Consider the following 25,943-nt stretch of genomic DNA (forward strand, 5'->3'; position numbering starts at 1 on the left):
CTGCCTTATTCCGACCTTAATGTAACCTGCTTTGATTGTTTCTGGCAGTACACTGGAACCGAATGTGATAATTAGGTGCTTGGTATCGATCTTTCCCGTCGCACCACATTCTAATTCGTTTTACGTTGATAACATTTTGTTCCTCTCATTCATCCAAAAGTTCAGCCTCAGTAAGGTCCCTCAAGTCGTGATCAGAGATCACACCACGGATGGTGCTCATAATGTGGTGTGGGGTCATTGAAACTGGGGTGTCCCCAATAGACACTGGGTTACTTAGTTTTTGATACAAGTTTTTTTCATGCAGTTCTAAGAGGCGGTCACCACTTGCTAGTCTAGATGCTTTATAGCCTAGGCCAATAGTCCGAGTTAGACATTTGGAAACGCGGAAAGGCAAGATCATTCTCGTTGTCTTTCCTGGTTTCTCAGAGAGAATGACTTGATAGTGGCGGAAGCTTTCATTTTGTTGGTCAAAAAATTTAAATACTTCTTTGGTGCAAACACTCTTCTGAGGGTGATCAGGGAGCGTTGGAAATGAACTATATATAGGAAATGTTCAGTTTTCAGCAGTAACAGCAGCCGCCCACCATGGAGCCCAACAAGAGGACGCCGCAGGTCTTATAAAGAAACAAGTCCTGCGGCCGTTAACTGTACGTTTCCGCTATAACCAAATATGTACAACCAAGGTTGGTTGTTCCACACAAGGTTAACCCTTGCTCCGGGAAGGTCGGAAGTAAAAAGAAATGAGTAGGAGACAGGAATGATGGAAAGTGAGAGAGAAAGACAAAGATTGGAGAGAAGGATAGGAACAAGCAACTACTGATACCCCCGGGTGGGTCAGTCAGGGGGTGCCGTCTATGTGAAGCTGAGGCCAAAGGGGCATGTTGCCTTCACCAAGGGGCCTTAAAAGTCGAATCACTCAGCATTGGCTCAACCCCCAGAAACCGCTTTTCCCCAGATGCGGCTAAGCCATGCACGGTTAGACGCGGGAGGGTCCAACCCTCGTGTGCTCGGGTACGTGGTGAGGCAAGCAGAGATCCTGAAAGCATTTTTTGATACATAAAGCTCCATAATGTAATGGCGTTATAAAAGCCAACAGATTTTGCCTGTGCATGTGAAGGGGCACATCTCCTGCAATTTTGATACAGAATTTAGATTTTGTTTCTTTCTTTAGTGAGCCTTCTTGTGGTACACTGCTATCACTGGTGGCACCACTGCTTGTACTCATAGAAGTCTCACTTCACACATTTTGGAGAGCAGTTGTTCTTGGATCTGCAGCACATAACTACTTCATATATTACAACTACAACTTATGAATGTACACAAAATCACATAGTATGTGTGTACCTTTCTGCTTCCAGTAAGCGACATGCTATTTCATTTCATTTTATTGCCTTCAAGACCCGCGAAGGCTGTTACATAAGGGGTGGGAACAAACATTCAGATGACTTATAGTGTTCAATAGAATGAAAAGTGATGTGTAATAATTTTCGCAAAAGTGGACGAGGACATAATGATGGCTATGTCGTTAGATAGGTCATTCCAGGCTGCTGCAACACGGAAAAATAACGAGGCGGTAGAAGTGACAGTGCAGGCACATGGCCGGGAAACTTGAAATGGATAATGCGTGTGGTGAAATATGCAGGCTGGCGAGACAATGTAGGGTGCACAGCATAGTGAAATGTGGAAAAACTTGTGAAATAAGCAAAGACTGGCAATGTGGCGACAAAGTGAAAGTTGTAACAAACCTAATCTCGCTTTCAAGGATGTCACACTGATGATGATGATGATATTTGATGTTTTATGGCGCAAGGGCCAGGTATGGCCAAAGAGCGCCATGTCTGTGGTAGTGGGTGTGCAGTGTAACTATGATTGCTATGAAATTGGTGTGACGTGGCTGTAAAGGGGCCTTAAAATATACGCTCTAAAGTGCGTAAAATATGTGTAATAAAATTATGGCGATGACGTATGACTTGTACTATGAACATATAGATGCATATAAAAAGAATGATGCGATAGGTAAAATATATCAGATTATAAGAAATGCCAGAGCACTACTACCTCCTTAGAGCCCTTGAAGCACAAGGGCCTGGAGGCATGTGCTATTCAAAACAGTTATCGCAGTGGCATCCTCTCGAGAGAGGAGGCGCTACGAATTCATGGGACTAATAACATGTAAGACCACATCTCTAATATAATGTAGGACTGTGTCTGTATTAAAAAGCGGTTCTGGACCAAGGAGCATTGCAGGATGAAGAGGAATGTGCTGTCGGTATGCTAATGAAAAATGTCTCTTTCTCTCAGATTCGGCTTCCCGACACTCCAGGAGGACGTGGAGTACGGTCAGCCTCTGCCCGCATCTACCACAGGTTGGAGGCTCACTTCCGGTGAGTAGAAAATTATGGGTGCCAAACGTGTGTCCTATTCTGAGACGACAGAATAGGACATCTGTTCGGCGCGATTTTGTAGTAGGGGGCCAGGATCCTAACTGCGGTTTTATCAGGTGGAGCTTATTATCCGTTTCCGCGTCCCACATGCGTTGCCAGTGGTCTCGCAATCTCCTTCGCAAGAAAGGTCTCAGATCTGTGACAGGCACCGCAGCGGTAGGGTTAACAGCTTGCGATGCGATTGACGTGGCCATCTCGTCCGCCAGAATGTTACCCTCGATGCTCCTATGGCCAGGCACCCAGCATATAATGATATGCTGGTTAGATCTGTACGCTTTACACAAGACGGAATATAGTTCATTAAGTACTGGATTTTTGTGTGTATAAAGTGACATCAGGCCCTTCACGACACTTAGGGAGTCTGTGTATATCGCTGACTTTTGGAGTTTTGATTTTCTTATATGTTTCACGGCAGACAGTAATGCGTAAGCCTCGGCACTAAATATACTTGTTTCCGGGTGTAGTACATCGGATTCTGAGAAGGATGGGCCGACAGCAGCATACGACACCCCGGCATTAGACTTCGAAGCGTCTGTGTAGAACTCTGCGCAGGAGTGCTTGTGCTGGAGTTCTAGGAAATGAGTTCGTATTTCGATCTCTGGTGCGTGTTTTGTTATTTCTAAAAAGGATATGTCACATTCTACGACCTGCCACTCCCAAGGCGGTAACACCTTGGTTGGATGCATTAGGCGAAGCTCGAGGAGTGGGACATGTATCTGATCACTAAGCTCCTTCACTCGAAGTGAGAAAGGCTTTCTTACAGAAGGACGATTATGGAATAGTGTAGAGCAGGTCATATCGTTAACAGTGTTAAAACATGGATGTTGACGATTGGAGTGTATCTTTAGGAAATATGTAAGGCTGATGTAAGTTCTCTGTAGATGGAGCGACCATTCATTTGATTCCGCGTATAAGCTTTCAATCGGGCTTGTTCTGAAAGCACCAGTGGCTAAGCGGATACCTAGATGGTGGATAGGATCTAGGATCTTTAGTGCGCTCGGAGCGGCAGAGTTGTATACGACGGCACCATAGTCCAATCGTGATCGAATTAGGCTCTTATAAACATTCATCAGACACTTCCTGTCGCTACCCCATGTTGAGTGGGATAGAATTTTAAGTAAGTTCATTGTCCTTAGACATATTTCTTTAAGATATTTAATGTGCTGTATAAAAGTAAGCTTGCAGTCTAGTATAATACCTAAAAATTTGTGTTCTTTGTTTATGGGTATTTGATGTCCACACAGTTGAACACAAGGATCGGGAACCAGGCCTCTCTTTCTAGTAAAAAGAACACAAGAGCTTTTGTGGGGGTTGATCTTAAATCCGTTTTCGTCAGCCCACTTGGAAACCTTGTTCAGGCCCTGCTGTACCTGTCTCTCGCATACTGCGAGGTTGCAGGATTTAAAGCCTATTTGTAAATCGTCGACGTATACGGAATAAAAAATGGCCGGTGGCAGTGAAGCACGTAGTGTGTTCATCTTAACAATAAAAAGAGTGCAGCTGAGCACACCTCCCTGGGGTACACCGGTTTCCTGCGTAAAAGGACGTGACAGTGCATTACCGACTTTTACTCGGAAGGTGCGGTTGGACAAATAACTTTCTATTAGGGCGAGCATATTGCCACGGATGCCCATGCCCGACAAGTCTCTCAAGATTCCGTAGCGCCACGTTGTGTCGTACGCCTTCTCCATATCGAGGAACACGGATAGGAAATATTGCTTATGTAGAAAGGCGTCGCGAATGTTTCCCTCAATGCGCACGAGGTGATCAATTGTGGACCGCCCTTCCCTGAAGCCACACTGAAAGGGATCAAGCATTTGGTTTAATTCCAGGAAATGTATGAGTCGCCGATTGATCATTTTCTCAAACAGCTTACAAATGCAACTTGTGAGGGCTATCGGGCGGTAACTTGACGCCAACGAAGGATCTTTACCTTGCTTCAGAATGGGAATCACAATCGCTTCTCTCCATGCAAGTGGAAGATATCCAGCAGCCCAAATAGTGTTAAAAAGTGCAAGTAAAGTCAGTTGTGTATCAGTGTGTACGTTCTTAATTATGTCGTACATAATTCTGTCAGGCCCTGGTGCAGAGCTCTTGCATGTGATCAAGGCAGCTCTTAGCTCGGCAATGCTAAAGGGACGGTTGTAAGGCTCATTCTCTCGACCTTTTCTTGTTAATGGCTTACGTTCTTCTGTTTCTTTGTATTTGAGAAAGGATTGTGTATAATTTGTTGGGCTTGACACGTTCTCAAAATGCTCCCCAAGTGAGTCTGCCTGGTCTTGTAGTGTATCACCCTGTGTGTTTACTAGAGGGAGTGAGTATGTTTGCCGCCCTCTAATCCTATTTACTCTGTTCCAGGCTTTGGCCTCATCCCTAAACGAGTTAATACTTGATAAAAACTTGTGCCAGCTTTCTCTTCTGGCCTGTCGGCGGGTTCGCCTGCCTTGTGACTTTACTTTTTTAAAGTTGATAAGATTTTCTGCAGTGGGAGAAGCACGTAGCAGCCCCCACGCCTTGTTCTGATTCCTACGCGCGATCCTACATTCGCTGTTCCACCACGGTACACGTGGTTTGCATGCCAAACCACTTACTTCGGATATGCATTTTGACGCGGCATCTATTATAAATGTTGTAAGATACTCCACCGCAGCATCAATTTCTAAACAAGAGATGTCAGCCCATGAGATGCTGGTGAGAGTTCGAAATTTCTCCCAGTCGGCTGTGTCTATGTTCCACCTAGGAGCTTGTGGAGGATATTCGTTTTCTTTAGATGTTTTTATTAGTACCAGGAAGTGGTCGCTCCCGTAAGGATTGTTTGTAACTGTCCATTCGAGTTCGGGCAGTATACACGGGGAAACTAGGCTGAGGTCAATTGATGAAAATGTTCTGTTGGCGAGAGAATAATATGTGGGTGCCTTCTTATTCAGCAGGCATGCACCAGAAGAGAAGAGGAACTGTTCAACAAGACGACCTCGCGCATCTATACGAGAGTCGCCCCACAGGTTGTTGTGCGCATTGAAATCTCCAAGTACAACGTAAGGTTCTGGCAATTCATCTATGAAGGACTGAAATTCATGTTTGCTTAGTTTGTACTGTGGGGGTATATAAATCGAACAAATGGTGATAAGTTTGTTTAGCAAAACAATTCGAACCGCCACTGCTTCAAGGGCCGTTCGTAGCGGTAAATGTTGACATGCTATACTTTTATGAGTGAGAATCGCAACACCACCCGATGATGCGACGGCATCATCGCGATCTTTGCGAAACGTAACATACGTACGGAGAAAGTTTGCGTGTCTGGATTTCAAATGTGTTTCCTGTAAACACAGCACTTTTGGATTATGTTTGTGGATGAGTTCTTGCAAATCATCAAGGTTTGTAAGGAGACCTCTAATGTTCCATTGAATGATTTGTGTATCCATATTTAAAATAAATTGGTGCTGTGTTTACGGAAACGGACGGGATGCCTTAGATTACAGAACCCTTTCGAGGCCCTGTAATAGGGGTTTTGTTCTTTTTGGAGCGTTCGAGGGAGCCTCGCCGCTCCTTAGGCGCTTGGTGCGCCTTGAGGATGGGTGTAGTGTCCATTGCCTCTTGTGAGGCGCCGGACACGTGCTCTTGCGAGCGAGAAATTACAAGAGAGAGTCCTGCCTTGGAGGGCAAGACCCCTGCGCCCACCAGCCCAGAGGTCGATGGGGCACCCTGCGGGATTTGGCTGCGCCGGCTGTTGCCAGCGCTGGAAGGGGCCGGGGAGGTTGGGACAGCCTCGGCGGCGGCCACCTTCGGGGTCGATGGTCCCTCATTCTGGGTCGACGGAGCAGCGCTAGCTGCAACCGCCGCGGGGGCAGATGGCGTAACTGCCGACTCACTGCCTGTGGGTCGGACAGTTGCCGGAGGCCGTTGTGGCGCTGCCCCCTGACGCGCCACTTCGGCAAAGGTTTTCTTGGGCAGGTACGATACCCGCCTGCGTGCCTCCTTGAAACTTATATTTTCCTTTACTTTAACTGCTACTATTTCCTTTTCTTTTTTCCAGGATGGGCACGCACGCGAGTACGCGGCGTGCTCCCCTTCACAATTTACACAATAGAGAGTGTTCTTGCAAGCTTCAGAAGTATGTTCATGGGCGCTGCACTTTGCACAGGTTTGACGGCCTCGGCAGCTCTGCGAACTGTGGCCGAAACGTTGGCATTTGAAACATCTGAGCGGATTTGGCACATATGGCCTAACACGGAGCTTGATATACCCTGCCTCGATTGATTCGGGCAGGACACTTGATCCGAAGGTGATTATCAAGTGCTTGGTTTGGATTTCTTTGCCATCTCGCCTCATCTTAATTCTTTTGACATTGATTACATTCTGTTCACTGAAGCCCTCCAAGAGTTCAGCCTCAGTGAGCTCGAGCAAGTCATCGTCCGACACAACGCCGCGGGTGGTGTTCATAGTACGGTGCGGGGTTACTGTTAGTTGGTGATCCCCAAATGACACTAGCTTAGGCAGTTTCTCGTATTGCTTCTTATCGCGGAGCTCCACGAGGAGATCACCGCTTGCCATCCTGGTCGCCTTATAACCGGCTCCAAAAACATCAGTCAGGGTCTTTGATACAATGAAAGGTGAAATGGTGCGTACTGGTTTGCCTGGTGTTTCCGAGTGAACTACATGGAAACGTGGGAAGTTGTGGACTTGGCGTCCGAAAAACTGAAAGACTTCATCGGTGCGCCCTCTTTTCTGAGGGCGATCAGGGAGTTGAGGAAAGGAGCTATCCATAAATATATGTGATATTTCGGCAGTAACGCCAGCCACCCACCATGGAGTCCTACAAGGGGACGCTGCAGGACCTGTGAAACACTGCCTGCAAACGCCAGCTGTACATTACCACTATAACCAAATATGAAATAACCAAGGTTGGCTATTCACACAAGGTTAACCCTTGCTGCCTGGAAAAATCGGAATGAAAAGAAGCCAGAAGAAGACAGGAAAGGTGGAAAGTAAGGGAAAGACGAAGGTTGTAGGGAGAGAGAGACAGGAAAAGGCAACTACCGATTTCCCCCGGGTGGGTCAGTCCGGGGGTGCCGTCTACGTGAAGCAGAGGCCAAAGAGGTGTGTTGCCTCCGCCGGGGGGCCTTAAAGGTCCAAACACCCGGAATCGGCTCAACCCCCAGGATCCCCCTTTCCCCGGACACGGCTAAGCCGCGCACGGCTACACGCGGGAGGGTCCAACCCTCGTGTGCTCGGGTCCGTGGTGTCGCAACACACCAAACGCCTGCTGACGCAGACGCCCCTGTGGGGAAGGATGTCACACTGATGTCGTAAGAATATGAAGAGTGAATAAATCAGGCTGCTGCTTTGAAGTGATTCAAGTGCATTAATAAGGTAGGTGTGATGCGGGTTCCAAATGGGTGATGCATATTCTAACTTCAAGTACATCTGCAATCCTTTGCAGGTAAGCAAAACATATCCCCGTGATACTTTCCTTGCTTTCTTGCACTGCTGCCGGACAAGTGACTTGACTTTACTTTGAAATTTGTTGCCTGAAGTTTCTCGCCATGAGTAAGGGTGACAAGAAAGATGTTTCGACACTAATATCTGATTTTCAACGGGAAATACGTGCTGACATAAGGTCGCTGAAAGCGAAGCTTAAAATTCTGCAGCGATATATGTGATGATGTGAAAGAAATAGGAACCGACATTAAGGCTCTCAGAGCCGAAATAAAAACACTAGTTTCCCAGAACGAAAAACTAAAGACCGAGAACCAATGGCTTTAAAAGAAAATTGAAGAACTTGAGCAATATCAAAGAAGTAACAATCTTGAAATAAAAGGTGCACCCGAGGAGCTTGACTCAACTATTGTGGTTTATAGAATAGGTGAGCTCGTAGGCGAGCCAATCTGTGATAGTGATGTTGACATCTGCCACAGGGTATCCACGGCAAAAAAGAATGAACGAAACATTGTTGTCCGCTTCATTTCACACACAAAACGTAATGCGCTACTCGCGAAATCAAAGAAACAGAAGATGGTTTCGACTGACCTAGGCCACAAGGGCACAGAAGGTGCTATCTATGTTAACGAGCACCTGACACCACAGAACAAGCAGCTCCTTGGTGCAGCCATAGCAAAAAAGAAATCCGCAACATGGAAATATGTATGGACGAGTGGAGGAAAAATTCTTGTTCGCAAAGATGAAACTTCAGATGTAATCCGCATAACAAGTACTGCTGACTTAGATCTCATCAAGTGAAAAAAAGGGAGGACAAAATGGACGAAAAATATTTTTTCCTTGTCAATGGAAAAAAACAGCACGGATGAGTAGTGATGCTTGTTCTAGATCTGGTTTACCTTACTACATCAAAATATAAGAAGTCTTAAGAATAAGAAGGAAGAATTTGATATATTTTTGCGTTCTCTTCATGCTGACCCTGATGCAATACTGTTCACAGAGACATGGCTGTGTAATATTGACATGTTCTCCTGAATTCCCCAATTATTCTGCAGTGCGATTGGATCACGCTGGAAGAGGCGGAGAGTTAGCTATATACCTGAAGTGGCAATATTCCTTTCAAGTACTTGATGGTCTTTCTATGAGTAGTGGTGACATAGAATGTGTAGCAATAGAAACAAACTTGTTTCTGCTTACTGTAGTATACAGACCCCCAAATGGATACAAGCGCCGTTTTCTAAGCCATTTAAAACAACTTATGCATTGTTTTAATGACATAAAAAAAACACATTTCATCATGGGTGATGTGAACATTAATATGATGAGTGAAGATTTGTATGCACTTGATCTGATAAACCTTATAGCATCCTATGGATGTGAAAATGCTATTTTAGAGCCTACCCGTGTTACTCACAACAGCTCCACATCTATCGATGTCTGTATAAGAAGTGTAAACAAATACGATTACAATGCAGGCATATTGTGCTCTGGCCTTAGTGATCACCTACCTATCTATATTTGTACACAAAACTTACTCATTAAAGAAAAACGTCCAAATCTCCCGCGATATAGAAGTATTAATGACAAAACTCTTAAGTTTAGCGAATTAACTAAACGAGCTGACTGGTCACGTGTGTATGTGCAAGAAAATCCAGATAAAGCATATGACACTTCTTCAGAAATCTTTGTTCAGTGTTACAACACTGCTTTTCTGCTACAACAGTTCAAAATAAGAAAGGGTAAAAATAGAAAGCCATGGATAAACAGCGACCTTTTGAAAAGAATCAAGCAAAAAAACACTTTTTCACAGATTTCTAGCTACCAGAGAAATTACAATATTGTGAGAGTTCAAACAATTTCGCAACAGGTTAAATAGTGACACTAGAAAAGCAAAAATAGCCTATTATGAGGTAATGTTCTCGCGCATAAAGTCAGATCCCAAAAAAATATGGAAGTTAATTCTTTACCTGGAAGAACAGTGCCTTGCAATACACCTAAGAAATAAAAGTTAATGATATTATTTTAGAAGGCAGGGAGCTTGCGAATGAAATTAATCATTACTTCGTGAATGTGGCTGTTAGCGATGAGAATACAATGCAATATGAAATTGAACTAGGTAACCAGGTGAATTCTCTCGTGTTGAACGAGGTATCACCAGAAGAAGTCCGCAGATACATAGCAGAACTAAGGACCAACATTTCAAGTGGTTACGATGATGTAAGAGTGACTCCAGTTTAGGCTGTTGCATCTATACTTAGCCCGGTATTAGCATATCTTATAAATTTTTCGTTTCTGGTCGGAACTTTCCCTACGAAACTTAATGTGGCGAAAGTTACTCCTATCCATAAAGGCGGCATTACTTCTGAATTAACAAATTACCGACCGATATCCCTGCTACGTGTCTTCTCAAAAATATATGAAAAATGCATAAACAACCGTCTTACGAAATATCTCGACAAACACAGTCTATTATCGCCATGTCAATATGGTTTTCGAAAAAACAAAATGACGGAAGAGGCTCTAATAAGCGTAAAAAACCGCATAATAGAAAATATTGAAAATAAGATGTTCACTTCAGGTGTCTTCCTTGATTTGCGTAAAGCTTTCGATTCAGTTGACCATCATATCCTATTGCTGAAATTAGGCCGCTATGGAATTCGTGGTGTTGTCCTGGACTTATTTAAAAGGTATTTATCATCAAGATATCAATTTGTTGGCACAGACAATGTAGAGTCCCAGTACTTAAGCGTAACAAAAGGAGTTCCACATGGATCCATCTTAGGTCCCGTGCTTTTCCTTCTATATATCAATGATATTACGGATGTTCAATATACACCTGAAATTACAATGTTTGCTGACGACACTAGCCTGTTCTTCACCGAATCTACTATTCATGAAGTAGAATCTCCAGCAAATCTATACCTCCCTAAACTTTCAGGTTGGCTAACAAAAAATTAACAAAAACTAAACACACAAAAAACTGAATTTGTTATGTTCAGGCCTATTAACAAGCACATCCACGGTAATGTAATAATTTATTATAACGATCAACGCATCGAACAAGTAAACACACAGAAATTCCTAGGAGTCTGGTTCCATGAACACCTGTCATGGACACCACACGTGAAACATCTCTTAATTGATCTGGCTCGCTCTGTAGGATGTCTCAGTAGAATCGCTTCCCTTCTCCCTTCGTGGTTAACTAAATCACTCTACTATAAATTATTTTACTCGAAACTACTACACGGAATGCTGGTGCGGGGAACAACAACTAAAACAAATTATGACAGGTTAATAATCCTGCAGAAACACGTGCTTTGTATCCTGGAAAAATATAAAGGTCATGCCAAGGACCTAGCCACTCAACCACTTTTTCTCAAACATGAAATCCTATCCGCAAAAAAAGTATATAATCTAAAGTTGATGCAACACATACATAAACACAAATTACACGATGCCTTCTCCAGCACTGTATCCACGAAATATGGGTTCAGAAGCTCTAGCCGAAAAACTAAAGAAATACACACGAACTATGGCAAACAGGCCATTGAATATAAAGCAGTGCAATTATTAAACCTCCATGAATCAAATATTGACCTTACATTACAAGCCAAGAAGCTCAAGAGCAATTATAGATCATTCCTTCTGACTACTAACCTCATAGTCGATCCATAAATGTTGTCAAATTATGTTTTGTATATTTTGAGATGAATTTTTTTTTTTTTTGCTGGTAATCGCGAGAATTTAAACAAAACTGTTAGATTCCATTTCAATGTATCTTTTTTTAAATGTATAATGTATTGTAGAGAGTGTTGCATACACATGTATAAACAAATACGTAAGTGATCCGATGTAGAGAAGCAGATGCATTAATGAAGTGTATATTGAGTTGTGTCAATTGCTGTAGACTGTCTTGTTGATCAGGGGGCCAAGACCTCGTCAGGCTTTCTTGCCTTTAGTCTTTGCCTACCGCAGGGAAATTTTGTATTCTTCCTGCAAAATAAACATGTTTGATTTGATTTGATCAGACAAGAGTTTTGTATGCTGGCAGAGATGATAACGCAAGAATCCAAGAGTCTTATTAGCAGACGAAATTACATTAGTAATGTGCAGGGCCCAGGACAAATCGTTAGACAGTAGTGCAGCATCAACAAACCGTTCTTGTGGAAAAACCGGTTACCCGGTTATTCGGTTCACTGGTCATTCAAAATTGAAAACCGGATAACCGGAGTGATCAGTTGTTCGGTTGGTTATTTGGTTATTAGTAACCGGATATTCGGATAGCCGCATATTCGGGTACCCTGGTATTTGTTCATCTGTACGTGTGCCCAAATAACCTCTTTCTCTCTTCTATAAGATTTGTAGTTATTTTTGCAACCGCTCGTGCGAGCCAGATATCCTGTCTCGTTAACCTCCTTACCTTTCATTTAAATTTATCATTCCGAATCGCTGTGCTCTCTAAAATGGTACTACAGGTTTTCCCCCTGAAATTATTCCAAGCGCCAGCTATTTTAGTTGAAGCGTCAGTCAATTTAATCTCAGCGCCAAATAATTTATTCTACGCGCCACATATTTTAATCCTAATATCAGTGAACTTAATCGAAAGTAAATATACATTTGTGGAGGTGTTATAGCATTTCAAAACAATGATGAAACGTTACAATTTTGCGCCGGCGAAACATAACTGAAGAGCTTTCTTGAAGAGCATTTTCATGGGACTACAGAAATGCCTTTCCCGTGCGATATATAATCGAAATATTGCACTGATATGGACATTATATTACTCCTGTGAACAGGTCATGCAAAACGTAGCTATTTGATGGCTTTGCTGACATGCATTGAAACAAAGGCACATCCAGCAACAAACTTTTGTTTCATAAGCTGATAAAAACAGGCTGAAAAGAGCGTCACCTGACCTCTCATCATTTTGTTTTCTACAAGGCCCGTTGACATGGATATCAAATGAACTAGCTTCAAACAATCTCTGCGATTATAACCATGTAACACATCTGAGATCATGTGGAAGAGTGTGTTACGGGATATCACGTAACATTCGCCAGCACACTCCTGATTTTGATCCATATTGACATGGATATCAAACGATCGGGCTTCGAAGGAGCTCTGTGATAGTACCCACTAAGCGTACGCTTGACCACGTGGTGAAGGATGTCATGAGACCTTGCGTAACTTTTGTAAGCCCACATGTGACTCACAAACACAGTGGGATTGGTGTCAAACGAGCGCGAAAATCAAAAGCTATGCGATGGTGCACATGTAGTTAACATCAAATCACATGGGAAAGGACGTCACGAGACCTCACATATCTTTTGCTAGCCCATGCACGATTCCCAACCATGCTAACACGGATATCAAATGATCGAGCTTCGAACAAGGTCTGTGATGGTACGCACTTCATGTACTTCAGGCCACGTGGAAAAGAGTCACATGACGTCGCGCAACTTTAGCCAGACCATCGGTAATTACCAACCATGCCGACATGGATATCAAACGAACGGGAAAATCAAAAGCTATGTGATGGTGTACACATAGTTAATGTCAAATCACACAGGAAAGGGCACGGCAAAGGGTGTCACGTGACCTCACATATCTTTCGCTAGCCCATGCATGATCCCCAACCATGCTGACATGGATATCAAATGATCGGGCTTCGAAAAAGGTCTGTGCTGGTACACACTTCGAATACTTTAGACCACGTGGAAAAGAGTCACGTGACATCACATCACTTCAGCTAGACCATGAGTAATTACCAACCATGCCAACATGAATATCAAACGAACAGGAAAATCAAAGCTATGCGATAGTGCACACATAGTTAACGTCAAATCACGTGGTAAAGGGTGTCACGTGACTTCGCATATCTTTCGCTAGCCCATGCACGATTCTAACCATACTGACATGGATATTGACACAATGATATGGGGCTCCTGCACTGCGTGATGTGCACGCAGAGGTCGGTGCCATGAGAGACGAAGCATGTAAGCTGCACGCTCTGCTTCTGGCCTGCCATTAAAGAGAAGAGTCTATTTTGCAAGACGGGCACCACGTCCTGTCAACACTTGACGCCATGCTACCTCTGGCTGATAATAGTCCGACCAGCAAACACGTGGAAGAGTTCGTACAAAGAGCCGAAGAAGCTTTGGGGTTCTCACCCGTGCTCTTGGGACAAAGGAACGACAAGAGAGCAGTGCAAACAATCACAAGGGCATTTATTGCACCTTTCATAGACTAATGCCTGCTAGCCAAGTTGCTATCTACAAAACATGCCGATGGGCGCGTGACAAATCGCGGAAGCATGACTCACCGCGACTGGATAACGAGCGAATATATTCGCCCCATGCTGGACACCGTGTGGTCGTTCACGCATACCGTCACGCGAATGGTGGCGCATTCGAACGATCGTGTTCGTCCATTCCAAGGTAGGCTTCGCGAGACAGTCTCGCAGAAGCACAGATCGGCGCAAGCGCAGAATGTCCACGCCGCTTTCCGACCCTGAGCCAAAGAGTAAGCGCCTTCTCCTTTCCACGCCCAAGTAACCCCGCATTAGGTGGTGTTAGCAGAGCCACACTCGCACAATCTCTTCCAATGCGCTTCAACCACATTGACTGCCACGGGCACCAAGCCACGCGGCGAAGCCGTATTACAGGAGAGGGAAGCTATGTGGGAAAACAACACATCAGGGGATGCGTGAGCGTCGCGCATCCCCACATGCCCCCAAGCTTAAATCACTACATATTCCGGTGAAACATATGACATGGTCTAACATCAATGCGTGCTTTGCGAACAAGGTTGCACATGCAACAGTGGCCGCGCCGAGGAAATGTCCACATGCTGTCCATAACATGTGAGCCGACATTGTCCTTGGGTACACCGCTAGCGTCCGCTGGTCACAGCAGCAGCTCTGCAGACTCGACGGCATGATTCCAGGCCAGGACTCCAGAAATGGCGACCCAGTAGTCGGTACGAGCACGTGTCGCTCGCGCCGACGCGCCCTGCTGGCGAGAGCTGCAGCAGCTGTTGGTGACCGCCGGCTCTTTTCTCTGCTGCTGAGGGTGAACCATTTCAGCATTCTCAGATTTTATTGCTTCGAACTCGGTATGTAAAGTTGAAAAGGCCTGAAAGTGAGTCTCCAGGTCGGCCATACACTCAGTTAGGCCAGTTATGGCACTGTCAGTTGCGTTAAGCTGGCTTTTGATACCTTGTACTTTGGAAATAAGTTTAGTTTGACTGGCACATATTTAAAAAAAATTCAGCAAGCGTACCTTCAGAATTGTTTGGACCTGGGTTAGTTTCAACATCACCTAACAGGAGCAACAATGAGCGGATGACATGACTGCATTCAATCACAAGGCAAACGCAGAACTGCGGGCTCGGCAGCTGTAGTAAACAATAATTACTAGACTTTTTAGGGAACAGAGAATACTGATCCCCAACCTGCATGATGAAAACGAACGAATTAGTGGCCTGTGCTGGTGCACAGCCACCGAGCCCACAGAGTGGCAGTGACGGTTGGTGCGCTTTTATCGACGGTTGATGACTGCAGCGATGAGGCAAGCCAGGTTGTAGGGGCGTTGTCAAATAAGTGTTGAATTCGCGTGAATTCCATACCAGGGTGGTGCCGTCACTGCAGTGAAGTGCAGTGGGCGATGTCATAATGGGCGATGTAGCAGGGGAAAGGGTCAGCAGAGCCAGTAACATCGCATGGGCAAGGATGATAAACGCCTGCATGAAGAAAACGAACGGATTAGTGGCCTGCGCTGATGCACAGCCACCAAGCCCACGAAGCGGCGGTGATGGTTGGTGCGCTCTTACATCCACGGCTGTTGATGACTGTAGCAATGAGGCCAACCAGGTTGCTTTAGGGGACGAGTATGTCGGTAGGGGCGTTGTCAAATAAGTGTTGAATCCGGGTGAGTTCCATACTATGGTGGTGCTGTCACTGCAGTGAAGTGTAGGGGGGATGTAGTGGGGGAAAGGGTCAGCAGAACCGGTAACATAGTATGGGCAAAGATGATAAACACCTGCATGATGAAAGTGAACAGATTAGTGGCCTGGGCTGATGCACAGGCACCAAGCCCACAGCTTTAGGTCGTTTAGGTCATGAGCAACAGCAGTGTGTTGTGGCTGCTGTAAGCCACTGCACTTGCTCTGTGTTCAGACTTGGTGGTATAGATTGAATTACAAGACACTCACTCGTGATGCACACTATTTTCTGGTCACAAATACAGGCAGTGACAGAAGTCTCCCTAGCTGTGTATGAAATGACGTACAAGTACAAGAATTAATCTAAGAGTAAAAAAATTAATCAGTTCTAAGTAGTACCATATATGTGCATATATGTTTATGCGATAGCGTTAAGGGCCCCCTGTCACAGAAAATCTAGTGTCAGGCATCGTTTCGGCAAAAAAGATTTTTGAACAATCAATACCGAGGCCCTCCATAAAGTGCAAGGAAGCTACTAAACTAATTGAATTTCTCAAGGTAAAATACGTAGAAAAATCGTAAAATATGACTTACACACAACCTACAGACATGATAGCGTCAGACTGTAATTTTACTATACGAGAAAACGTAATTCTGTTACGCGAAAACTGAAAGAAACCCCTTTTCCAGCGCTTCTACCATACATAGACGGGCCACGGCTTCTGCCATTTCCGTGCGCCAGCACATGAACAACTCAGGGGCCTTGGAGAGGTGTGCCTGGTTCCTTGCAATACTTCCAGATGGCGCTTGCCTCCGTTGCATGAAGCCAGGAGGCGATAGAGAGGAGGGGAGCAAGCTAACCCCAAGGAATGAGGCCACAGTCAATGATAAGAGGCAGCATAATCTGGAAGTTAGGAGGGAGGAAGGGAATGCCCTCGTGCTTATCGGTGGTGACTCAAATATGGACAGGTGCAAAAGAACTATAATGGAGCATGTAAAGGGTGATAAGCAGGTAGCAGTCGGGGCATTCCCAGGCAGGACAATGGACGCAGTACTGAGAGAGACAAAAAGCGAATTTTCTAAGAATGTTACAGCGCGCAGTTTGGTAGTGGTAGTGGCGGGGCTAAATGATGTCCTGAATGGTGAAGCTACAAAAGTAGTGGTAAGATTAGCGGAGGGAGTTGACAATTTAAGGGCGATAGCACAGCAAGTTCAGATTGTGGTATGCACAGTGCCGGAGATGTAAGGACAGAACGGAGAAATTACCAAGGACGTTGTGGCTGTTAATCGGGAGATAAGAAAGCTAAGCCAGGAGAAAGGCTTTGAAGTGGCAGACATAAACAGAGAAGTGCACAGAGCAGGCTTTGGCAGAGGCTTTACACGAGATGGCATGCACTTTAATGGAAGGCTAGGAGCCGAGATCGGCTGGCGCCTGGCAGGCCGGGCAGTAGCTTCTTTAGGGGGTCCACTGCGGCTCAGGGTGTAGGGGTAGGTAGAAACAATGTAGAAAGTGCAACAATAGAGGCTGATGCCAATAAAATGGCCACTAGGAGGTCCAGGAAGAAAACTACAAAAAAGAAATTTAACACCAGGATCAGGTACACAAACATGCAAGGCGGTAGAAAAAGAGCGAAGTGGTTAGAAATAGAACAGCAGTTAAAGGATGAAGAAGTAGGTGTGTACAAGCTATGCGAAACACATCTCAGGGATCTAGAAGGCCCACTGTTTATTGAGGGCTACGTCTGGGAAGGGAGCAACAGAACAACAACGGAGAGGAAGGGAGGAGGAGTAGGTATGCTGATACATCAAGGAACAAATTGGCAAAGAATAAAGTCAACTTGCAAAGAACATGTCTGGGTATCAGGTACAGTTGCCGGCAAAAAGACATGGCTAGGAGTAGTGGCTAGGCCAGGGGAGAAATGCAGGCAAGCGAACAAGGATCTAGTGAAGTGTCTCAATGACGATATAAAGCACTTTGGAGAAGGTGCCGATACTTGTCTGCTGGGTGACATGAATGGCCACACCGAGGATCTGGATGGATACACAGATTGTAAAGGGAAGTTGATGCTAGACTTCTGTGAGTGACACAACCTAGTTATAGTAAATAGAGAAACTAAGTGTGAGGGACAAATCACGTGGGAATCCCATAACAGACAAATGACCATTGACTACTGCTTAATGTCGCAGAGCATGTATAGCAAGCTCGCAATAATGGAAATAGACGAAGTGGGGAAGTACAGCCTCGGAAGTAATCATAAGCGTATTAGTCTACAGTTGGGAGCCCTACTCAAAAGAGAAATGCAGGGAAGTCAAAAAGAGTACGCAAAATTAAATGACGAACAAATAGCGCAAATAGCGGCTGGCATAGAGGAAGCAATAGAGAAACATCCCATGGAAAGGTGGGAATATAATCAGAACTACTCATTAGTACAAAAATAAAAGAAGTAAAAGGAGGAGAGGAAAGAGGAAGCCGTGAAACTGGTGAAATAAGGAAATTAGGGAGGCCATCGAACAACGACCGTTGGCATCACGGGAACACAGAGAAGCAAAGAGGGCGCAGTTATCTGAAGAGGAAATAGGCCAAAAATGGGAATCTTATCGACAAAAGAAACAAGTGCAGGTCCTCGTCCAGGCTAAAATAAAGCAGTCCTCTGATCGCTGGCTGGCTAAAGTTTGCGATGCAACTAAAGGAGGGTCAAGAAAATTCTCGAACCATATAAGCTGGCTGGGTAAAGCGAATCACAGAAAGCAGGAACAGATTCACGATGCCGAGGGGAAATGTTTAGAGGGAGATGACGCTGTAAACTACATTGGTTCAGTTATAGCTGAGTCATTTAGGAAAGCCGACAGGGTAATCTCCCCAAATGAGGGAGCAACACAGGATAGCACAATAGAAAACAGCTTAGGACTGACCAATCTTAACTGGAAAAAGGCGGAAGGAAATGTTCCAAAATGCACGTCCGCAGGGATAGACAAAATTCCAATCAAATTCCGCACAGCTGGAAACAGAGTAAAATGAATTTGATTTATAAAGGGAAAGGCGATAAGACGAACATAAAATCCTTCCGACCAATTACGATAACATCAGTTATATATAGGCTGGCAATGCAGGTGGTGAAATTAAAAATACAGTCATGGGTAGAAAGTAATAGAATACTCGGAGAACTTCAGAACAGGTTCAGAAGTGGTAGGCGCTTAGATGATAGCCTGTTCAAGCTTACCCAGTGCATAGAAATAGCTAAGGCGGAAAATAGACCTCTGTATTTAGCCTTCCTGGACATAAGCGGTGCATACGACAACATGAACAGGGAACTCCTGTGGAACATATTAAAAGATGTAGGTATCGGTCATGAGGTAATTAATTTCCTACAGGAAATATATAGAGAAAATAATGTTGAAATAACATGGGAAGGAATTAAGAGTACGACAACTGTCAAGGTACACAAAGGATTAAGGCAAGGTTACCCTCTATTACCGCTGCTGTTCATGCTTTATATGATAAGTATGGGAAGAAGACTACAAGGAAGCAATCTAGGGTATAATCTGTCGTACAGATTAGGCGGAAGGGTTGTTGAGCAACGACTACCGGGTTTAATGTATGTGGACGATATTGTACTGTTAGCAGATAGCCAGGAAGATTTGCAAACTCTGATTAATTATTGTGGAGACGAAGGAGACAGTCTAGGTTTCAGTTTTAGCAAAGCTAAGTCTGGTGGGATGTTTTTCAACGATACAACTGATCAGGAGCTTACAATACAAGGCCATGAAATAACTCGAGTGGCCGAATACAAATATCTCGGGGTATGGATAAACAAAGGTCAGATGTACATGGAAAAGCATGAACAGTCTCTCATAGCAAAAGGGCGAAAAGATGCCGGGATAATGAAACGTAGGGCATTGTGGGGGTACAACAGGTATGAAGTACTGAGAGGTATTTGGAAAGGAATAATGGTGCCGGGGCTTACTTTCGGGAATGTAGTCCTGTGTTTAAGGGCAGAAGTTCAGTCTAGACTAGAAGTAAATCAGAGAGCTGTTGGAAGATTAGCACTAGGTGCCCACCGGAAAACCACGAATGAAGCAGTACAGGGGGATATGGGCTGGGCATCGTTCGAAACATGGGAAGCTCAGTGTAAAATCCTATACGAAAAACGCTTGAGGAAATTGGGCGATAACAGGTGGGCAGCTAAGGTATTTAAGTACCTATATAGAAAGAGCACTGACTCACAATGATGGAAAAGAACTAGGAAGCTAACCAGTAAGTATGCCAGGCACGAGGACGGAGAAAGACAGAGCGTTAAACGACAGGTTAAAAGCGTGAGAGGTAAGAATTGGATAAATTCAATGGAAAAGAAGCATAGTGTTGAACTAAATCGATACTGGAAACAGCAGATTAGGAAGGAAACGTTTTATGATAACTCAAGAGGCAGTGCCCTATTCTTTGAAGCTAGGGGAGGATGTCTTAGAAAGTGCAGCTATAAAAAAAAATTTAATGAAGAAGGCACATGTTCTGTGTGTGGTAAATCTGTAGAAACAATAGAACACCTCATACTAAAATGTAAGGGTATCGATCCCGACAAAGATGCGGCCACAGTCACGCTTCCTGAGGCCCTAGGGTTCAGAGATAACAATAGTCATGTAAATAAATATGCGGTGGAAATTAGCAAAAGGTGATTGGAGGATTGGTGGCTCAAAAGCAGAGAGGTGACATAAGGTTAAAAGTGTAGGAAGAAGTAGTTAAAGAAAATGGCGAATTTTAATAACTTCCAACACAGTTAAACAAAAATAAAAAGCTGAGCATGGTGGTAACTGCCATCACCCCGTTTCAAAGGGGATGCTCCTACCTTCCATCCATCCATCCATCCATCCATCCATCCTGAGGCCGCGTTTCTACCAGAAAGCCCTTAATGCATAGCGCTTGCGGCCAGCATTTCCCGGTAAACATTATAGTTACCTACGCTCCAGTTATAGGGAAGCATGAGAATCAGTCAGAGATCTTTGAATCCTATCACGTTCCACTCTCAAAGGCGAAGCTTAAGCATCCTCCATCTTTTTTCTGCACCACTTGTATCCAGTTTTCACTAATTCTTACGACAGCAAGCTTAGAAATAAAACTACAAACCTCTGGTGTTCGTACAGACTCTGCAGCAGCAGCCCACCAGCGTGGCTTATTCACAGCAAAATGTAGACGGCAAACCCACTGCAATATCTGGCTGCCTCCCAATAGCAGTGCATGGTCATTTATCCGCAATTTCTACTACTCACCAGACAAGGGGTCGATGGTGTTCACCTTGGCCATGCGTGCTGTCGAGAGAACCAGCTCGTCAAAGACGGGCACGCTTCCACCCACCAGGCCTGTGTTGCCTCCCTGTGGGCAGATGGCCAAGCGGCGGCCATGACAGTGTGACAACACTGCAGACACCTCCTCCGTAGAACTTGGAAGAAGGACAGCAGCCCCCGATCCTGCATGTTCAGCTCGGCTTATTGTGGCACAATTCCAGCTGCACTTAAGGACACACACATGGTGGCAAGTACTTCTCGAGCGAAACTTTTTCCCCTGTAAACCTTACCTGCAGAGAGAGTTCTGTCTCATCATTCATGATTGCCATCAACATAAAACATATTCCAAGCACATTTAGGAGATCAGGTATAGCACACTAGGTTGAGCGAGTGTCACTGCTCTTTGTCAAATTAACAATAGTGTAAGTTTTCTTTTATTCTTGTATGCTCTGTCATTGCTCTGTACAAAATCGCATGCTGTATTTTATTCTCCCTGATCTTGCCGTTTCATGCTGTTCCTTGAAATGATGCACATTGTACCTTTCTCCATCTTATATTGCATGGGAGAATATGTTTGCCTAGCTTTAATGTATGTCTGTTTTCTTTTTTATTTGGTCTTCAATTGAGTTTGTCACAAAGTATTATCACCACACTACTGCTTAAGATCTTGCACTCATACTGGCAGTAACCAACAAATTAAAGAAAATATGCAGTCCCTTAGGAACACCATAATAAACATCTTAGCCAAAAATGATTCCTCTATTTTGCTCTAATGGCTGCCTACCTTTACCTTCAACTTTTCAAAGCAAGTTTATTTTTCTGACTCAAGATTAAATGCAACAGCTACTTGGTGAATTTCTTTAAACATCGCAATTAAGCAGTGCCTCTGGCAAAAAAGTAGAGAGATCTCCTCACTAATAGCACTGGCACCCCCTGATGGCAGGGATTATCACAGCACTGATACTATGGCCCCCAGAAGTGGACGGCAAGTTAAGAGTTGTTTGGCAAATCAGATGTGCGCAAATCAACAAGGTCCACAAACGAAAGGGAAAACTGTCATCCAATCCAGAGTAGTCATGTAGTCTGCAAAGAAGATCCACACAGCATTCTCAGAAAGGATTTACTTTGTGGCTTCATGCAACTCGCGAGTGGATGACAATATTGTAGTAGTCATTGAAAGCTGGGAGCATTTGAGCATTTATCACGATCACTTAGTCACCATATTCAATCTCCTCTCTGCCCTCCCTTGGGAGCCGTGCAGTCTTCCTTCATCCTCCTGCTCCTGACCATGGAATCCTTTTTCCTTTTCATGGAGCAGTTACACTGTACCATCTTAAGATCAGTCACTAAAAAAGAAAAGCTCACTAGGATGATGGGCACAGTATGGAGGCCTGTAGCAGGCATGACTAAAAGGTATGGTCCCAAATGATCATGGATGCACATTATGGTGGTGACTGAACATTAAAAAAAAAAAAAAAAAAAAAAAATGCACCACCTAGCATGGCTCTGGAGATGGCGCAATCTCATCGAAGCTACCACACTGTGACTCGTAAAAAATTATGTTATTCTGCTGCCACCCCTTGACTTCCACCAGAACGGATTTTTTGCTTTGCTTTATGGTGGATTAGATGTATTCCTGCTTCACATAATGTGCTGCCCACATTCCCGCTTGTGAACTTTGCATTTGCCATTGTTGTGCATTTCATTTTATGTGAAAGGCGCTGTAGTAACTGACTGCTCTAGCATTTCTTATCCTTGAAAGCATTACTGTGAGAAACTTGCCTGCCTGGCTCTTCCATAGATTTGTGATTATTTCATTTATTAATTTATTTCAAGATACTTCACATTCTTCTATTTGAAACAGTGGGTCGGGGGGGAGGCTAGCACAATAATATGGTAATGCAAAAACAAGAAACAGAATAAAGTGTATAGCAATGATACAGACATTAATAAACAAAGACAATATTTTAGGCATGAATTCGTACATTTCAGGTAATAACACAATAGAAGATACAAGAGCAATCTCAAGATACATGCTAAAGAAGGCCCTTTTAGAAAGCCTGGCACTATAATCATATTTGTGGAACCAGCACAATAGTGTGATGCCACGACAAATACTTAAAGATGAAATTTAAAAATACATGTTTTATTTTCATTATGCTAGAGAGAATCATATATTCGTGAGACAAAATAAGCAGACCTATTCTGGACAGATTCTAGAAGGTTAATTAGATTATTGCGATAGGGTGACCAGAGTGGAGCTAGATACTCAAGTTGTGGATGGACAAGTGTTTCAAAAACCAATTTGCAAATATTAGCCAGGCAGTGGTGTAAGTTTCGGCAAATGTATCCCAAAGATCTGGAAGCACTACCAGAGACAAAGGCAATGTGAGAGGACCGGGAAAGGTTTTGTGATAGACTGACTCCTAGGTATTTGAAGGATGAGACACATGGTGCAAAACTGTTATTAATGAGTTGCTTAAGGCTAAATGACAACTTTACATTTAGTTGAGTTACGCAACACTAGCCAGCTGTTGCACAAGTTAGCTACTTGCTGGAGCTTAATTTGTAGGGCACTGTGGTCAGCAGTGCAGGAAATTGGTTGGCAAATGATGCTGTCAGCTGCAAACATTCTAACACAAGACAAAATTGTCATGATCCGCCCGGGTTCGTGAACAAGGGAGGGCTCGAGGCACCCTCCGTTAGACAGACGCTCCGCAGCGTGGTGGTGACGAACGATGACTGACCGCGAGCAGCTGTGCTCGTCGGTGTTTGTTGCGGTACGGTGACTAATGTTACCTACCGAGCCTGGTGGGCCAACGAAGATTATGCCCGAGGGGGCGTCACATGCTTGCTACACCCCCTTACCCCCAGTTTGTTTGTTGACAACAAACGTCCAAGTTCAAAGTGCGAGGCTCTGCCTCCACCCTAGCCGGGTCAACGGTGCCTGCTACCTAGGCGAGTAACGGTCCGGTGGCTTCCGCCGTCGAGTACTCCACCTGGGCACCGGTGTTGATGGGCCGGGTGTGGCAACACCAGGTGCTGCCTGAGACAGCCTCGCACCATCTGGAGGATCCATAGTGGTCGGCCTTGTGAGTGGTGTCGGACTTGACACCGGCCTAATGGGCGACGCACCACTGGCAATGCTTGCCGCCTCTGAGGTGGGCGGTGCTCCGCTGGAAGCGACTGGTGTTGCCAATAGTCCTCCTGTGGGCTGGAACTCGGAAGTGGCAGTCAAGGGTGCTGGCCAGGTCCCAAGGCGAGGCCTAACATGGTCGGCGTGTCTGTACCATGTGGCCTCATCTGGCATGCGGACGAGCAGCGATGAGGTGCTGGCAGGAGATACCACCTGTCCGGCGGACCAGGGTGGGCCAGGACGGAAGTTCCTGGCAAAAACTGGAGCTCCCGACTCCGGCAAAGGCCCGGGACGGCACCCTTGGTCAGCAGCCAGCTTCTGCTGCTTCAGGAACACTGCGGATCGGAGGTCTGGATGCAAGATATCCAAGGGTGTCTTGACCATCCGACCCAGCAGGAGCTCACCGGGGGCACGGCTAGTGACATCGTGGGGCGTGGTCCAGTACTGAAACAGTATCTGGGCAATCTGCGTCCGGAAATCCCCAGTCTGACTCTTCTTGAGCTTGTCCTTGATGGTTTGCACCACCCGTTCGGCTGCACCGTTTGAAGCAGGGTGGTACGGCGGAACCATCATCCAGCGGATTCCGTTCTTCGTCAGCCAGGCCAGATACTCTGCGCTGGTGAAAGCAGGACCATTGTTGGACACGATGACGCCCGGCAACCCCTGGGCAGCGAAGACCTGTCGTAGCCCTGCAATGGTCGCGCCTGCTGATGGAGTGGTGACAGGTACAACCGCCACCCGCTTTGAAAAGGCGTCCACTACCACTAGGAATAATGGCTCTTGAAAGGTCCCCCAAAATCCACATGTAGGCGGGACCAGGGTCTCTGTGGGAATGGCCAGGGGGTGATTTCCACATGACGTGCGGCCCGCTGATGCTCCTGGCAGATTTGGCAGTTCTGCACCATGTGAGCGATGTCCTGGTCTAGGCCAGGCCACCAAACATGGGACCGGGCCACCATCTTGGTCTTTTCCACACCAGGAAGACCCGTGTGCAGCAACTGCAGGACCCTGGACTGGAGACTGTGGGATCACCACCCTGGAACCCCACAGTAGGCAGCCCTGCTACAAGCTCAGCTCAGTGGCCTTGTGGCTATAGGCCTTCTGAATGAATTCTTCCCCACGGGACACCACCTTGACCACCTGAGACATTACTGGGCCCCGCCTGGTCGCTTGTGATACCGTAGATCTGGAGAGCACCTCCGGGTGCGCGTGCTCCAGCATGAACACTTCAGCAGGTTCTGGAACAGCATCAGGCACCTCTGGTAGGTGCAGGCGGCTCAGGGCATCAGCAGGTCCCAGGTCCTTTCCCGGACGGTAAACCAGCTCGTAACTGTAAGCTGCCAACCTCAAGGCCCAGCGTACCACTCGAGGTGATGCCTGCACAGGAACTGCCTTGTCAGGCCCCAGCAGCCCCAACAGCGGCTTGTGGTCCGCGACAGCCTCGAACTTCCGGCCCCACAGATACTGGTGGAAGCATTCGACACCGAACATGAGGGCCAAACCTTCTTTGTCCAGCTCGCTGTAACGTTGCTCTGCAGCATGAAGCCGGCGAGAAGCAAACGACACAGGGCGCATTCCTGGCCATCCTTGTCCCGGTGCGCCAGGACGGCTCCCACGCCGTACGGTGACGCATCTATGGTCAGGACGACAGGCTTAGCAGGATTTAAATGTACCAGCACTGGAGCCTTGGTGATTAGCTCCTTGCTGCA

The 25,943-nt window shown here is 45.4% G+C and overlaps 1 protein-coding gene across 4 annotated transcripts in view; it reads right to left on the reverse strand.

Moving 5' to 3' along the window:
* D2hgdh (D-2-hydroxyglutaric acid dehydrogenase) overlaps nt 1-25,943 on the reverse strand; it is a 122,408-nt gene that overhangs the window by 67,063 nt on the left and 29,402 nt on the right. For all 4 annotated transcript variants that reach the window (XM_050172649.3, XM_055067244.2, XM_055067245.2 and 1 more), the window contains exon 3: nt 21,084-21,281. In XM_050172649.3, the coding sequence (XP_050028606.2) occupies nt 21,084-21,281 (198 nt within the window). The remainder of the gene's footprint in view (nt 1-21,083; nt 21,282-25,943) is intronic.

Source organism: Dermacentor andersoni, chromosome 3 (genome assembly GCF_023375885.2).
Source record: "Dermacentor andersoni chromosome 3, qqDerAnde1_hic_scaffold, whole genome shotgun sequence".
NCBI lineage: Eukaryota > Metazoa > Arthropoda > Arachnida > Ixodida > Ixodidae > Dermacentor > Dermacentor andersoni.